A 17,727-nucleotide genomic window follows, 5' to 3' on the forward strand; every position below is an offset into this window, starting at 1 on the left:
TGACTTGTCTAAAACTTATAGCTACGGGACCGACATTTTTGTAAAAGTAGCTGATGTTTAAAACTTTCAAACAAAACTAAGTGCGCTTATATATTTCAAACAAAATATAAAAAATAAACCCAATTTATATTCTTCACTAAAAGTAACTTTAGTCCAAAGAAAAACGCACTCAGAACTTCTGGACCAAAACATTTTTCAACGGGAAAGACTACATGAGCGCAATTTTTTTCATATATTGTAAGATTTCAGTACAACAATGAATATATCCGCAGAACCTCCCACGGCAGGCTTGCATTTCTTTTTTTCCTGTAATTAGAAGCGTTCCCTATTGGTTTTCTGTGGCAGTCTTCTATACTTGACGCGAGCGCTGGCAAAACTTCAAAAGAAAGATTTTGCTACACATTGGAAAAATGAGCAGTTACCTCAAGCATTTCGCGGTGATTACCTTACGGTATTCCAACATTCGAATTTTTTGTCCAAGAATGCTGCTCATAGCCTAAACAGAAGGCCCCATCGCTAAAGAGCGAGAGGAGAATTTCAAAATAATCGATAACCTTGTTTTCTTTCTAAGGAAGTTCGGCAAGGAAACCGTTTGAGATTAACAGGGTTCACGTCAAGAGTGTCAAAAACGCTCAGAAAGAAGCTGTGCTCAAGTGCCTCTTCTGTCGCTAAAGACTGTGTAATTGGCGATTAAAAAAGAGGTTTTTCAGGAATAAGCAGCACAGAGAGATGTTTAATACGCATAGAATGTGAATATGCCACAATCTACGAATCAAGGTATGAAGATAAAACTATTTAGAGACATAATTACCAAGGCAGCGAAACGCCACCAAAGCCCTTAAAAGAAGAGCAAAATTATTTTTTTGTTGTTGCAGTTGTGGTGATAAATGGAAAGTTATTATTTCAATTATTTTATGGCTGAAAGACAATGATGCTTCTTTCATAAGTATGTCATAGCGATCCGCTCATTTCCTACCCTCGTTCATTTAAACACACTGTCGCTTTGTTGGTTACCTCGTTTGTTATTCTCCCTTTACAGTTACTTTCTCTTATTTTCTTGCATTCAAATTCGGCTTTACCACAGTAGGATTGAACTTAAAAATAAACATTTGTTGGCAATAATTACTTGTGGGCTAGTGAATGCTTTATTGCCCTACTACTGAATCACAGCGATTAATTAAATCAACATATGAATTTGTTGCTCTATTACACGAAGAAGCGATGCAGAACTCACGCGCTTACAATTTCGTTCTGTGATTAGCTCTTTGTGGAGCTGACGAGGAAAGTTTTAGGGACGAGCGATCTTTTCTTGCGGGGAGGCAGTTGCATGAAACGCGAATGTGAGCAGAGCTTCACTGCCGGCATAAATTGTATGCGAGTGTATACAAAACCTCTGTTCGTGTGTTTTGCTTAGACCGCTGCTAGCGGGCTCAATATGAGCTGCGCCGCTCAAGACATGGTAGGAGCTCAGTTCACAAAGCAGTGCGAACCTAGCAGTGCTGGAAGGTAACGCATTTAGTCTGCGCGGAAAATCGTACAGTATACCCGGTATATTTGTTCGTATTCTGCGCTCTTTGTGCAGGCGCATGAATTGGTCATCAAGCGAAAACAGCATTTCGTTACCTGATGACACGTTCTAGGTCACGTTCAGTGAGTCTGCATATTCTATAGAGAGATTTCGCACAGTGGGAACGTATTAGCGGAGACTGATACAGTATTGCCGCAAACCAGCTGGTCGAACGCAGTGCCAAATGTGCGGCCGGTTGGGACCACTGCGTGTGACCAGGAATTATGTACTAATCCTGTATACGCCTCGCTTATGCAAAGTTTTTCTGATATTGCAAGAATAAATATTGCATTTCAATGATAAAGATTCACAACTGCTTAAGAGATTAGCACAAGCTCTCCACGAGCCATTCTTACGTGCCAGATGATCTACTAGTTGAGTACCACTTTTGCTCGCGTGAATAAATGGTCACACCTTAGTGCTAGCAAACTGCGTAGCATTGTGTCGGCGACGTCCTTCACATGAGAAGCAGTTTGTTTGAGGCACCAGTGGGTACACTCCATTTCAAAGGAAGCATATCCTGCCTTGTTAGACTTGTCGTGGTCGACAGAACCAGCATATACTTGAGTGAAATGGGCGGACTTACCCAAACGGTTTTTTATATGCTATGATTATTTCCGCGAAGAATAAATTATTGGCAGGGCCAATGTATGCCTTGGTTTTCAAATTTCTGTTCTTTTTCACCTTCAAGTGGAAGTCTTCTCCTAAAGCTAGCCGAATTACAGCAAAACTTTACCTCCACACTTAGAACTACAACCACGTAAAAGTTATAAGGTCGAGGTGACACCTACCATTATGAATACAAGAACAGCCTCTGCACCGCAGGTGAGACCAAAGACGATTGGTGCCTGCACCCCAATCACAGCGAGACGTCCCAGGACGTAGAAAACATTCTGGAAGAGCAGCTTGTAAGGCAAAAACACGCGACTGTCATTCACTTCCAGGTCGACAGAGAAGCGGTTAAAGATTCTCCCTCGAGGGGACGAGTCGAAGAATGAGAGAGGGCTTGCGGCTAGCCGCTCCAGCATGACCGCGTGGAGGGCTAGGGAACGGTGCCGTGTGGCCCGGGCCAGTAGAACTCCGCCGCTTATTCTGAAGATAACTGCAATGTAAAGCAAAGGCTGCCTTTAGAAAGGGACCCAAGGAACACTGCCTGTTTGAGTGGCTGAGTAAAAAAAGTATGCAGAGCAGGCTACTGGAATGGGTGTCATTCCTTATGTACATAATGTTTCGCACGGCTTAACGAAAGTAGCAAACAGATGTGATGTTTCCCTGGTGTTTACCGCACCCCGATAATTAGTGAGCGTTTGTCGTGAAATCAAAAAATCGAGGGAAAAAAGTTGCTGACACATGTGGTATCGCACACCAAGAAAAGTTCGTAGAATGTGCTACCGGTTTAATCTACAAGATTCTCTTGTCATGCGGCATGAGTTGCATAGGTCAATCAGTCAAATGTGTGAACACCAGGTTGAAAGAGCACACTAATAACTTAGGAAGAAAATAACGAATCCTGAAAACCTTGCCCCCCCCCCCCTCCCCCATTGCGTGAATCACAAATGTTCACCTTACTTTGAACGGACTACAATTTTAGCTCGTGCAAGGGATAAGAAAGAAAGAGAAGAAAAAGAAGCCTTTGAGATATGAGAGACCGGTGAATACGAGTGCGTAAGCCCCCCCCCCCCCCCCCCCCCCCTCAGTGTTGTTATCAAGTGAGGAGTTAGATCTAATCAAGAAACGAAGGAGCGTGTGACACAGCCGGTGGCATTGAATTGATTGTTTTGAGCGTGTGCATGAAATGTTTTTATGTGCCCTTGTACCTGAACAAATCTCAGTTGTTAGTGCGCGCTTGTCCTGTGTCCGTCGTTTCAGTTGCCGTTTTTGTCCGTGTGTAGCGCGTTATTCCTATCAAATAAAACTCTTGTTTGGACCATTTGATTCATGTTCAAAGTACCATGAAGACGGCACGACTAACGGGGACAGAAAATACACTAGCCCTGTTTATGTATCTTTTCTCTTTGTGCTCGTCATGCCGTTTTCACATTATTTTCACTTGTGTAGTCGGTTTCCAGATTACGCCAACATTCACAAGGCTTCCCAAGTGAAGAATGCTGTATGATGCAATACCCGCATGCAGGCTTTGTCATCGAAATGCCATACAAGTTGCTTGATGACATCCGCATGACTAATATATGACATTTGTATGACATTTGATGGATAGTTGTATGACATTTGTATCACAAACCTCTATAAGGTTATCCCATCCGACAGCTTCCTCACTCGGGTATTCTTTAGTATGAAGGAACTTATGGCTTCCTGACTCGCGAGAGAGCAGATGTTCGCTATTCTGGAAAACGATGTCGTTGTCCAGCCAGCACAGACTGCACAGTCGGAGACATGAGTATTTGGACCTCCTGATCCGCAAATGAAATCAAAAATTTTATTAGCCGACGGCTGGAGTTCTCACTTGTTGAGGTGAAAGAATAGGATTTTGAGTCTCACCTCCACAATTGTGGTCTCCAACCTGCGGCTGATTCCAAAGTTATTGGCGTCGTTTCAGGATCACGCGGTCCAGAGACTTTTGTCGCTGACTGTACACCATCAGTGATCGCAGAACAGTGTTAAACGAGTAGAGGCCGAAAATTTTCCTTGTATGTTTCTTTTTACTGGTAATGATGCGTAAGACATTCGTATACAATTATCAGCACGTGGTATTCGCCTGCAATCGATAAATAATTTATTTCCTCTCATGGCTGTGAAGTGGCACGTCAGTATTAGTCGCCTGCGTCATGAAAATTTTTTAATATTATCGCTGCTTATTCATATGTTGCAACTCTCGCTATTGACACAGGCTGCCTTTAGCACTTTAGTGAATAAGACAGACAAAGTAGCAATTCTATAAAAATTTTCAAGATTTACGTGGCCTAGACTGACCTTTTTCTACTCAATTATTGTTCTACAATTGAAACCAAAACTGAAATATAGTGATAAAGAAATTCAGCCAAGTTATTTAGCAGTCGTAGGTGGACACCATGCGTTCACCGCCTAAAATGTACGCATCATATTAAAGAAAACATACGATCAAAAATTTGGTCTCTGTCCGTACTCCTTCACGAAAGACTTTTTTCGAATCATGTCGAAGTGTTTTACACACAAAAAAATATTTCTAAGCAATTCCTATGCCTGTACGTTAGGTGGCAAGCATAGAAATTTCTTTTGCTGTTTTCGCCTTTCCTTGTGGAAAAACGCTGACCGAAATACGTGCTATTCCACGTTCAGCACAAGGCAGCCTTTGCCTTTGTTCCTCTGAATATACTGAAAATGCCAGTATACTTGCTCTAAACACAAGGGTGTCTATTTTTAATGGTGTCTTTCTCATAGTACTAATTTAACTCTCGGCGAGAACATTCAGCTTGTGGACATTTTAACCGCGTGCTATTTTTCTCTATGGTGATAATGTTAAATTTTTATGGCGCAAGGGCGTCTGTGCTTAAAGAGCGCCATGGCACAAGGTTGTTTCTTCCACTCAAGGTGGGGTCAAAGACCACTAAAGAAGCCGAGCACCAGGCAGCGAAAAGCTTGTGCCAATTGTATCACCAGTGGGTACCTGGCGACATTGGGGATCAAATCCCGCACCTCCCACATGCGAGGCGGATGCTCAAACGACTAGGCCACCGCTGCGGTGCGTGCACCGCTCGCCACAAAGTGCATATGATCCATCTACAGGTGAGGCTTAATGATCCAGTTTCTTACCTTGAAGCGAAGCTTTCCATAAAATCAGAAAGTACAGAATTCTGCCTCGTATATTTGTGATTCATTCTAGAGCATATCTGACGACATCCTCAAAAATTTGTAAGCTAAAGCCGAGGAACGCGTTTGTTGGGTTACTTACAGGAAATAAAATTCCTGAGAATTAGCCACACCAGGCGCCAAGGCTCCCTCGTGTTCGCTCATCCGGAACCTGGTGCTTATTGCGCTCGCCGGTTTTAAGGACACGCAGTCCGCGGTTAAGCGTTGCATACAAAACCATTCATCGGTCAACCAAGGTGCTGTGCTCACCGTCTCCAGTGCAAATGATGGCCAGCCATTGAATTATGTTGCGTGTCGAAAACTGCATGTCGGCGTTCTTGGGTGGCATCATCGACGCCCATGCTTTAAACACCCTCAACTGGCCCACCACAAGGACAGCGCTGGCCGCGAAGCAAAGGAAGGCTAGCGGTGAGCATAGTCCCGAATACCTGAAGTAGGCTACGGCAACTTCCAGATTTCCCTGCAACAAATAAGTCATGCACAAATGAACAACGCTGTGTTTTCGGGCGTATCACGCAAAAAAAAAAGAAGAGAAGAAAGGAGCGTTATAATGAAGCACCTTCTGAAATGAAATTGATAATAGGTTTTTACGTAAATGAAATGGAGCAGTATCTGTCTCACATCTCGGCGAACACCTGAACCGCGCCGTAAGGGAAGGAATAAACGAGGGACTGAGAGAAGGAAGAAAGGTGCTGTAGAGGAGGGCTCCGGAATAATTTTGACCGCCTGGGGATCTTTACCGCGCACTGACATCGCACAGCAAACGGTGGCCTATGCGTTTCGCCTCCATCAAAACACGGCCGCCACGGTCGGCACCTTCTGCCGCCATAACTTGAATTGAGGGGAGCCTCTCCAGCTCCTAATGCTTTCGCTTTAGGTGACATCGCGATAGTCCTCATGAAACAGTTCTTTGTGTCATCGTCACTACAGATTTGAACTAATGATTTGAAAAAAAAATAGTTCGGTGCAGCACAGTTTTCAAACTCCGAACGAGCGTTTTCGCATTTCTTCTTAGAGACTAGTTTCTAGTTGCGCACACATAAAAGACAGACAAAGGAAGAACACAGGAAGACGGAGAGAGCGCAAACTATCAACTGGTTTCCTTAAAAACACTGAGGCTCATATAGGCTGTGTGCACACGTACCTAAAAAAGAGGGAAAACAAGAGAAGGATGGCAACTCTAGCCTGTGCATAGGTTAACAAAAGCCGCGCAGGTAGCTTTTTTTCCGCATTTATACAAGATTACGGAAGTATCCCTGATACAATTATCGTCTTTTCTCTTTATGCGGCACGCATCTAAAAGCTCACGCGCTACTTTGTCTCTGCTCCTGCCCAGAATCTTAATGCTCTTTAACTGTGGCTCACACCCTTTAGTGTGTAACGAATGCAGTGGAACTAGGATTGTACAGTGTTTTTTTATCTTACTGGATGCAGACGTTTCTTTTAAAAGCCATTAAAGATCATAAGGGGCGGCCTCTGCAGGTACATTTTGCTGCTAGACGTACTTTATTTACGTGTTAAGGCGGATGCCTGGGCAAGTTGGTACATGGGCAAGTTGGTACATATCAAAGAAGGAAACACAGCGCTGAAACAGAGGACGACGAGAGAACACGACAGCAAAACGCGCTATCAACTGCAGTTTATAGTAAGCGCGTTGTGCCATCATGTTCTCTCGTCGTTCACTGTTTCTGCGCTGTTTTTTTCTATTATTTACGTGATCAAATAGAATTAAAATGCAATAATATACTAAAGTTAACTAATCTACTTTTCATGTTGGGCATAGGCACAAGGTTGTTTTATATTACGAAAATTGAAAGCTGTCGACATCGAAGGATACCTAAGTTTCTATTATGTCGGAATCGGCATTGTGGTTCAAAATTTGGAGTGCGAGAACAAAAAAAAACTTTCAAAAACTAGTTAGCTTAACGTTCCCGCGTGCACACTGATCAAAAGGCGTCAAGGCGTTACATGAAGATTTATTTTAAAAATACTCGTGCAGTTCATCTATTCTTTTTTTACTTAGTTGATATTCACGTCCTTCCCACCATTACACCACGCGCTACCCTACGCCATTTGATGAGCGTACAACGTGAGGAGGAAAGACTAAGCACTGTTTGAAGACATGTTTAACGTCTTCGATGTTTAGAACAACGCTGCAAACTCGAAGATTTTTTAAAAATCTTCGCACTTTTTATTTTGTCCACCTTCCATTTTGATAATCTTGCCGCCTAAAACCAACAACTAGGAGGTTGAGCAGTCAATTTTAGTCACAATCGTATTTAAATCGAACTACATCAGATAATATTCGTCTTGCGTACAATCCACCTCCATCGACCCGAACGGCTTATATTTCATGGCTTCTAAAAGAAATTTATGCATCGAATAAATTGAAACATCCAGTGCAATGTTCTTTATGCAACGAATGAACGCAAATAATAAGAAACGGTGGCAGGCTTGATAGGAGGTCCCACACAATGCGATGTCGGTCCTCATGTAGTTACACTCGCTTTCATATGCCAGAGCTCTTATGCATTTTCCTAAAGCAAGCAATTTGTATGAGTGCGGAATCGAGCGGTAGATGTTGGGTATTGTACTTCACATTCACAACACTATTTTTAATCATTTATGCTGGCAATTCAAACGGTGCGGAGGCCAAATAGCGCAAGAGGTGCCGCATTTATTGTCTTTCGAAAACGTTCTTCTTTTTATGTTTAGTTCCGTGCATGTGATTTCAGGTGTTGCTGTTTCTGTGTTCCTAAAAGCACTAACAAGTATTTAACACACGATGAGATGATCGGACCCGATCAGCTGTGTAATTGGAATGCCCTTTTATGACGTTCCTTGTTGCACCATTTAATTTCACTTTAGCGCTCTGAAACGCGCTCTTAAAAAATTGTGGGAGCTGTCTTTCAGCTTGCTCTGATGTTTGGCGTGCCTCAACAACGCCTGACACGCCAAACCACAGTGATCGTTCTCAACCCTCCCTGCCATGCCTCTCCAAGAGCACTGCTCCTCCGGCTGGCAAGGTGCTAGCTGGGAAGACTATTGCCCCAACCGGCATTGCATATCGATCCCATTCTGCTTCCAAAGAACTTAACCCACGATCGAATCTCTGTGGGACGCGAGGCTGAGGAAAAATTTGACCTAAATGTGAATGTAGGTTTACATTTCCAATAAATTTCTCTGTACAAGTGTCATGCATGCCAGCTAATTCCAGTTGAATCTTCGACAAATGTTTAGACGCGGCCCTATCGCCTCTCGTAGATGCAAGAAAAGAGAGCAGCGAATGGATTTTAATTGACGATGTTCTTCGCTACAGGTCGGGTTAGAATTGCTTTAAGTCTGCCGGCAATACATCCACCTTAGCGTGACAAAAAAAAATGACTGAAGAGAAGAGCTCTGGCATAGTGCTGTGACTTAGCCAAATACAGAAGTAGCCAGAAGAATCAAACACTACTCTCACCGTTTGAAGTACAGTTGATTTTCAAGAAAGTTTAGGAGGAGGCGGAAAACCCCCCCTCTAAATTTACTGGTTACCAAGTGGATAAATAATGTCCCGCCGAGGTCCATGTGGCGCCCTCCACCTCTTGAAGAAGGCCAGTACCACCCGCTGTTCCGAATCGTTATCACGGCAACCAATGCAGTAAGGTCACGACAAGCCATATCCATGAGGAAGGGTTGAGGGGTTGCACTAGTTCTATTGTGCAGTAGAAAGCTTTTTGTTTATTTTAGGCGCCGAATGCGATTTCGCTTGTACAGGGCGTGTTTTGTGCCATCCAGGAAGTTTTTCTGCTATAGGGGCTCACATTCAAGAGACATTTAAAAGGTGCGCAATTTTTTTCTCAAAAAAGCTTAATCAGCTACTCATCACTATGCAAGTATTGTCATAATTAAGAAATATTTGCTTACGACAACATAATTAGGGATATATTTCACCGACCACTGCCTCCGGTAAACCTCCTGTGAGATACGCCCACGATAACCTGATGGGCTTGTTCAGAGAACTAGCCCCATCTAGAAATTAAGTCCCGTAGTGACTATTTGCGAGGTTAACTACCGGAGTGATCTGAGAAGAGTATACTCTATTTGCTTATTAAGAAGCAATTGTTTTCTATAGAAGGTAAGCTGATTATCACTTCAGTAGGTGTGGAATTCGACAGCGTGCTGGTTGAAGAACTACGGCGAGTGTTGGCTGAGAAGTTTTGGTAATAAGTCGCGCTGAGGTTAATTTTACTCGTAAAAAAACGGCCGATTCCCATATTCCAAAGAGTCACCTTTTTTGAAGACACTCCTTCCTCCTTTACTACTTTCAGTGCCTCTTCCACTTGCGTCAAGTGCTGCTCAGTTTTCCTATCAATAAGAAACAACGTACTGTTAGCAAACATAGAAGGTTAAAGCAAACAGTTTCCGAAATATTTTCACGAGAGTCTGATATGACCTTACGAGCTATGAAAGAATTTCTGCGTGAAGTATTTCCTATCAACTTCATTCCTGAAAAGGGCTGGGCCCAGTGCGTTTATCAAGCCTTCAAGAGTGTTGGTGTCTGATGTACGTCACTGTTTTTATTTTACTCTAGTCAAAAGCAATGATTTACAACGCCTCGATTGCCTCTGTTCAACACCTCAATCAGAGATGCAGGAGGACTGAGTTAATCTACGCAGAAAATCTCACGAGGAAGCAGTACAGTAAGGAAGCACAGGTTTAGTGGCACCACTTATTCCCTTGCTTAGAAATTTGGGCTTTCTAAATTTACCTTCAGGCACATGCCAGATCTAGAGGTTAAAAAAGGGTATCTTTTTACGAAATAGTTGCATTTACATAGCGAAAAAAAAGAAACATTTATAGCCTCGTATTGTCTCCATTACTCTTCCCATTTTTACTCATCTCAATACTTCCAAAGGATGGCTATCATTTTTTTATCGCCTCAATACTCACATCCGTAACGGACTGCCAGTGCACTGAATGTGTGCCGTAAAAAATTCGTATTATGCTAATAGCCTCACCACAGATTTTTCGCGGCTTGAGTCTCACGTTGAAATTTGTGTTTTTCGAACAGCTCCGTCGGTGATCCCGAGTGGCTTCTGAGTTGTTTTAGGCGTCGGAAGCACATCGCAGTATTCTTGTCCATAAGCACCCACTGGTCAACAGATAGCGGAAGGCGTGTGCTGTTGGTCACTAACACTCGCGTCTGAAAAGTGAAAAATACTTTCTTCTATGTTAAAATTCATAGGCTGAGAAGTGTGCACGGTACCAAGGTTAATCGTGAAACTGCAGACATTATAGAACGTTGCGTGATTTTCTTATGTAGCTTTGCGATCGTGTTCAGTTAACATCAATACCATTTCTTTCTTGCCAGAAAATAAAGGTATTATTCCAACAACATTGTTCTAAGGTAGCAGCGTGTCACTACTTTCGAAATTTCCATATGTTGCCGGCGCTTGGCATGAAAGCCAATGGGAGAGCACTGAAGTAAGAACTCGGAAAAGGTCACTTTTTTTACATATCGGGATTGTCATTGGTTTCACGTATTATTGCCACTTCCATTGCTTACAAATTAAGCAGACTTCGCAGCCCTTCCGCCCATTTAACTGTTCTTTTTACCTAAAACGGGCACGGTATAAGCGGCACATAGAAAATTCATTTTAAAAATGTTTAGGGGCACAACTGAAGGGTGCGGTTTGTCAATTCCGCCAGCGTATTTTCCTGGTAATGGCACACCAATGACTTCCTCCGAGAGGGCAACTGTTTCAGAAGTAAACAATCTGCAAAGCAGCCTAGAGCTTTTTTATTGGAGACACTGCAGCACTTTCACGGGCAAAAAGTCATAAATTTCGTGTCGTCATAGTACTTATTTGACGGTAAAAAATTAAGGCCGCACGCACTTATCCGCGCAAACCACTTTTTGTGAAAGGCGCACTGATTCTTTTTGTAACTATTGATTTCCGAAAGTGAATATGGTTTGGTTTATAAGGTTTAACGTCCCGAAGCGACTGAGGCTATGAGGGACGCCGTAGTGAAAGGCTCCGGAAATTTCGACCACCTAGGGGCTCTTTAACATGCACTCACATCGCATGGGCCTCTAGAATTTCGCCTTCACGGAAATTCGACCCCAGCGACCGGTATCGAACCCGCGTATTTTCGGTCAGCAGTCAAGCGCCATAACTACTGGGCCACTGCGGCTACAGTCAATATGCAGAATACCTTGATCCTACTAAAATAACTTTTCCGGTTTTCTTCTTTTAAAGCTATAAGTTCCAATAATGTTCCGACCCTTCGGTAAAGCCTTGCGGAAAGGAACGCGATGTTCATTGAACTGTAGAGCAGTAATCGAGGGCAGCTGAGTCAGGCGGGCTGACGAGTTTACGAAGGTCCCTGCGATCCCTGCTTAAACCACATGTTGATTTAGAGGAACGCGAAGTCCTTATGACACAAACAAATATATAGAAATCTCTGTCCAGTCCATAACATTCTCGCATAGTTTTTACATTATTTCCATATGATGTGCAAGATGTCATGTGAAGTCCGTATGAAGGTTAACTTTTCTACTTGCGCTGTCCATGTTATAATCAGTATAGGGCTCCGAATGTTCTATATTGAGTTTTTATTAGATTATTAGAATACAATTAACTATGAGAATTGCCATATGGAACGCTTTCCTAAGGATAGCATGGCAGCGGCTGTCGCAAGGTAGGACTATTTGCAGTGTATGAAAACTAGGATGGTGATGATGATAATAAAATACGAACCACTCACGCCACATATAACGCAAAAGTTGCTACCTTCAACCTGCTCGCGAGATTCCACTAAACACACGAGAAATCCAGTGCTCAAATGTGGCGAATTCTGCGCTGTGGAAAAATTACATCAAAAGGCGGTTTTCAGCCGGCGGACAGATTTACAACTGCGAAAACTGTCACTTCATAAACTTTGACCTCATTATGTTGAACAGTACGGCGGCGCAATTGTGGACTACTACCCTCTCTGCTTTTTTTTGTCCATTTGTATAATATATAGCATATTATCAAGAGCCTTTTAAATTACAGGCATCTGCAAGTAATGTACTACGCTGGAAAACAAACTAGGGTGGAGCGTAAAGAAAATAACTCATCATGTTGGTTCTGGGCTCATCATGTTGGTTCTGAGCATACGAGGCGCAGAAAAAGATGCATCTGAAATAAGCACTTTCGTTATGTCAGTTTTATAAGTATCTGAGCTTGAAAAAGATCCCAGTATGCACAACGCAGTGCAACTACCCCTAATGCCGAGGGCTAATAATAAATTATTTAGGTTGTTCACGAAAGCCCAAAGCGGAAATGAACATTATTAAATATTTAGATATTGTATCGCCTCGTCACAGCAGACGTTTGATGAAGAAAAGGAAATATTGCACTTTTTTGTTTGGTTTCACAGAATGCTTAAGCCCGGCAGTTATTCTAAAAATGTCCACCTTACCTTGCCAGATAGGAGACCAGTTTCACCGATAACTTCTTGCATTATGTTCCCTGCGACGCGGGGGTCTTGAGAGCTAGTGGGATCATCCAGTAGGTAAATGTCGCTTCGAGTGTAAACGGCTCGGGCCAGGGCAACACGCTGCTTCTGGCCTCCACTCAGCATTTCACCCTGCAAAACATTTTTAGAAGCTGCTCTACATAGTCCAAAATCGTGCCATCGGGATAAAGAAACATTCCATACACTTGCGATCAGAAGTCCACGAAAGACAGATTCATTATCGTTCTTCAGGAGTAACAATACTAGGGTCTTGTGTCATAGCTATACGTTTCTTTACTCAGCCTTGCCTAATTGAAATTGGTCAGCCCTGTCTTTGATGCCTGAGTGACTGAGACATATTGCTTGCCAGCTACCAGCACTTATTTCATATGCGTCAGTTACCCAGTTGTGTCTATCACCTTTCTTCTTCTGGCCACCGCGGTAGCTCAGTGGTTGTGTTGCTCGGCTGCTGACACGAAAGACGCAGGTTCGATCTCGGCCGCGGCGGTCAAATTTCAGTGGAGGTGAAACTCTAGACGGCCGTGTACTGTGAGATGTCAGTGCATGTTTAAGAACCCCAGGTAGTCACAATTTCCGCAGCCCTTCACTACGGCACCTTGTGTCATAACTATACGTTTCTTTACTCTGTCTTGCCTAATTGAAATTGGTCAGCCCTGTCTTTTATACCTGAGTGACTGAGACATATTGCTTGCCAGCTACCAGCACTGACTTCATATGCGTCAGTTACCCAGTTGTGCCTATCATATTTCTTGTTCTGGCCACCGCGGTAGCTCAGTGGTTGTGGTGCCCGGTTGCTTATCTAAAAGACGCGGGTTCGATCCTGGCCGCGGCAGTCAAATTTCGATGGAGGTGAAATTCTAGACGGCCGTGTACTGTGCGATGTCAGTGCAGGTTAGAAAACCCCAGGTGGTCAAAATTTCCAGAGTCCTTCACTACGGCGTCCCTCAAAGCCGGAGTCTCTTTGGCACGTTAAACCCCGATAAACTATAAATCATAAACCTTTGTTCTCCACCAGAACAGCCTGCTACGCTCAGGCGCTTTTCACCGGCGTGATAATGTCGTCCCGTAACGCTTCCTTGGCATGTCCTCGGATGGCTTCACCTTCTAGCGTCGCCACAGGTTCGGGCGAAAATGTTGGGCGTACTTGTCGGTGGATCCCCGAACCTTGGAAGTAGTTGTTTACAGGACCTCTGATGAATGTGAAAGTCAATAGAATAGCGTTGGAGTCGACTGCGTATCGGTTATTGTAGGTGCTGGACCCGCGCTGTGCTCTGTCGTATGCATGCGTCTAGCACAGTGTAAACGGGTCTTTTGCTGGTTGGTTCGCGAGGACGAAGGTGCCTAGGACGTTAGCTATCTCGGCCAGGAAAGCAATTGTCGTGCCTCTGTAGAGGGTTCGCTGTTATTTGTCACCAGCACCACACCAACCATTCCGCAAAAGGGTGATGCCGCCGTGATACGGCTTTCTGGGTCTAGGAAATAGTCTTTCTTCCTCTCAAATCTGCCTTCGATGTTCTTGGCATTCCACAACACTTTGCATTTCATGTCATGACGATTTCATGACACTCAGGGCCACGCTATTCTCCCTAGTTAATGTCCCCGGGGGTCTGCGTAATACGGTTGCGTCGCTCATAGTCTCAGATTCTTGCGAAGCATTCGATGTTGTCCCCTTTCAAAACGCTTGGTGCCGCTCTTCGCGCACGACGCCTCTGTTTCGAATGGCTCTGACGATGGTAGGAGTAAACGGAACTCTTCACGGCCAATCTCGAGAACCACCGCGCGGAAGTTAACTTCAGCTATTGCCATGGAGCACAGTGGATTTGTTGGGACAGAGAGAGAAAGACAAACGGAAAGGCATGGAGGTTAAATAGGCAGCACCCGGTATGCTACCCTACACGTGGGAAGGGGAACGGACGGAGAGATAGAAAGGGAAGAGAGCAAAGGGAGATGATCACTTTTCCACATGTCCGTTGGCCAATGCTTGCAGGGTACAAAGGACACACACTCATAGAAACTTGCAATGATCATTCGTATTGCCTAGGTGGCTCATGCGCCAACAATTTTTTCAGTCGTGAACACTTCGATGGTAAATTCAGTGACGGTTTCTGGCAGGTTGCGAACCACACATGCCTACAGTGTCTTTTACCCTTTGCATTAAGAAGCCGATCTTATTTTATTCTCATATGTTCTGTCCACCTCGCTGGAGAAGGCACGCATTTTTTCAACAAGCATGTTGAAAGTTTTATTCGGCTGTTGTATCATTGACTGGAAAAATATCTCAGCTTTTTCATATGTAGATTACTGGTAAATTTGAAGCGCTTGCTCTAGATTTCACCTCTTCGTGAAGATATCGTGGTTTCCGTGCCATGTTTTAGCAGGGCCTCCACGCACAGAGAGAACATTATGGAAGTTTCATATCACCCTCCCACGTATTTTATATAGCCATATGCTAAAATTGGCCAAGGCCCTTATACTAATCTTTGCCAGCGGAGCCGTTAAAAGTAGGAAGTAGTCGTGGCTGCGGCAGAATGACTGGTATCGACGTCAGAAGCAGAATTATGGCCTTCTTTGAAGCTCCTTTCTGAAGTTGGGTTTACTCCGGTAGGGTTCTGGGTCAGGTGGTAGCCTTTGTAGACGACTGCTGCTTCCAGCCGCTGCGCCGTTTTGGATGTCTCGTTGACTTTTCCGGTCTGGTCTTCTGCCGTGGCTATTTGAATTAGAGTCCGGTGAAAACCGAGGACACGGACGGAATGTCAGCACGGACGCAGGCTTAAGTGACAGTCAAAGGAAAGGAGTTAAACTACAATGGTTAATTCGGCTAACCAGCGGGCGCAAAGAGAAACAACTCGGCTGCTGCAATAACAGCAAGTCGGCTCCCCGCTTCGCGAACGTTAGAATCCCGCCCCTTATAGGCGGCTTCAGTTAAACTGTAAAGAAATTTAGAGATGATACGCGGAAAGCAACCGCAACAATCTTGGACATCGTAGAAGGAGTTACCTGCGGCTATGCAGATTCGAGAGAAACATGGTAACTTCTCTAGTCCCGAACAGAAAGAGCAAAACCCATTCCCACTTGGGAATCGCAGAGGTTGTGTCACCGTCCTGGTCGAAACGACATAATAGCAGACCAGTCACACGCTGCTCGCTTTTCTACCTTTCTTCTAGCAAACCAATCAACTAACCAATCAGTGGCGAATCGCAATTAAGTGAACAGAAGCTTCTTCTAGATCCACATTCTGATTACCGGTAACAGTCAAGGCCGACAACTTCCATTCTTGACGAGTCCCTTCGAGAAGGCGACCCGCTGGTCCCCCTCGCTACTGTCAAGGCGCTCTCTGGTCGCGAGCGACAGGCGGTCGCGCCATTTTTGCGACTCGCAAGTGTGAATTCCCTTACAAGACCGCGTGCCGGAAGCTTGCAGCATGAAGAGGCCAACATTACAGGACTTCGCGGCAGGAGCACGTCATTAGACCTCTGAGTGTTTTTGTCGTTATGTCTTGGCTACTAACGCCGACACCAAGATGAACAGTTAATGTAATTAATGCTCTTCGTCTTGAACACACCACTTATGCGAAATTTAAATAATGTTATGTCGTTTGTAGCGCAATCCACAACAGTAACTGCCTAGTAAACGCCTTCAGATTTCTTCAGAGTGCAAAGCATGACACGAAAACGCAGCACACCACAACACAGCGCTAATTATGAAGTGAATAATATCATTAAAAAACACGCAAATACTGAAGCGGTAGGAGCAAATGAAAAAAACCTGAAGTAAGCTATAAGTAAAACATCTCACGAGCGCACGTAAATCAGACACAAGGAGACGTAACTTACAACCCACACTCGTTCGCTCCGGTAAAGACAAGTCGTTGTGTTGAAAGGTTCGGTAACATTCGAGTCAATTTAATTTTATTTCGAAATTTTTACAACAGTACAAGAAATTCGAGGGCAAGCAACAAAAAACCGCTCATAAGCAGTTTGACTGAGGCTCCCTCCTTATCTCTTGCTTTTCTCATCTTCCCGCTCCCCAGTGCAGACTAGCAGGCCAGATATTTATTTTTCAGGCCAACCTCTCTCCCTTTCGCGCCATAAACCCCCTCTCTCTCTGTCTCTCTTCGTTTTCTGTTGTCAAGAATGTCATCTTCTTAACCTCTCTATACATGTGGTACTTAACAGTCAGAGGAGGCCAGCAAAAATTGCCGCAACATTCTGACTTTTAGGCCGCTAAATTAATGGCTGTGCAACGCACCTGTTATGTTTCTTCTGAATCCACAAGGTCTGGACGACTTCGCCAGGGAACCGATCTTTATTCTTTAAATTATCTGGGAGAGTCGAATTACGGGTGGCAGTAGCTACACTTCGCAGAGTGCAAGGCAAAATTTGACTTCGTAGGTTTTTCCAGAGAATTGTGGTGCTCTCTTAGACCCACATTCGTGCAACGCCCTGTTAGACCGATTTTTGTTTGGCTCACTCTTCACCTGACAGCGGCAGACACTTTGCCCAGCTTATTTTACTGAGACTACAAATTTGTGCTACATATATAGCAGCTGCCTCTTGCAGATATGCGACACGCCATGATCGCCAGGAGTCGCCGTCCTTTGCTCTGACCCATTACACTTCTGTGATGGGGCTATCTTCACGCTTTAACCCACGCTTACACATATTCGCGCAAGATCCTTGTCAAGAAATACAACCTTCTTTGAGTGCTTAAGCTTGGGATTCAAGCTAGCGTTCATCCTATGAGGAGAGGATTTTGAAAGTAATGCCGTATGAAATATGGCCGAAGTACCGAGCTTGATAATTGTTCAGTGTGTCCCAGCTCGTAGCTCAAAAACTGTTTAGCCG

General features: G+C 44.1%; 1 protein-coding gene across 1 annotated transcript in view; it reads right to left on the reverse strand.

The window, feature by feature from the left end:
• The window catches only part of LOC144097754 (multidrug resistance protein mrp-7-like), a 59,980-nt gene that overhangs the window by 14,852 nt on the left and 27,401 nt on the right, over positions 1-17,727 (reverse strand). The window contains exons 11-13 of the mRNA XM_077630392.1: positions 12,827-12,994; positions 10,406-10,562; positions 2,359-2,669 (exon numbers count right to left, since the gene is read on the reverse strand). Coding sequence (XP_077486518.1) covers positions 2,359-2,669; positions 10,406-10,562; positions 12,827-12,994 — 636 coding nt within the window. The remainder of the gene's footprint in view (positions 1-2,358; positions 2,670-10,405; positions 10,563-12,826; positions 12,995-17,727) is intronic.

Source organism: Amblyomma americanum, chromosome 7 (assembly GCF_052857255.1).
Source record: "Amblyomma americanum isolate KBUSLIRL-KWMA chromosome 7, ASM5285725v1, whole genome shotgun sequence".
Classification (NCBI taxonomy): Eukaryota; Metazoa; Arthropoda; class Arachnida; order Ixodida; family Ixodidae; genus Amblyomma; species Amblyomma americanum.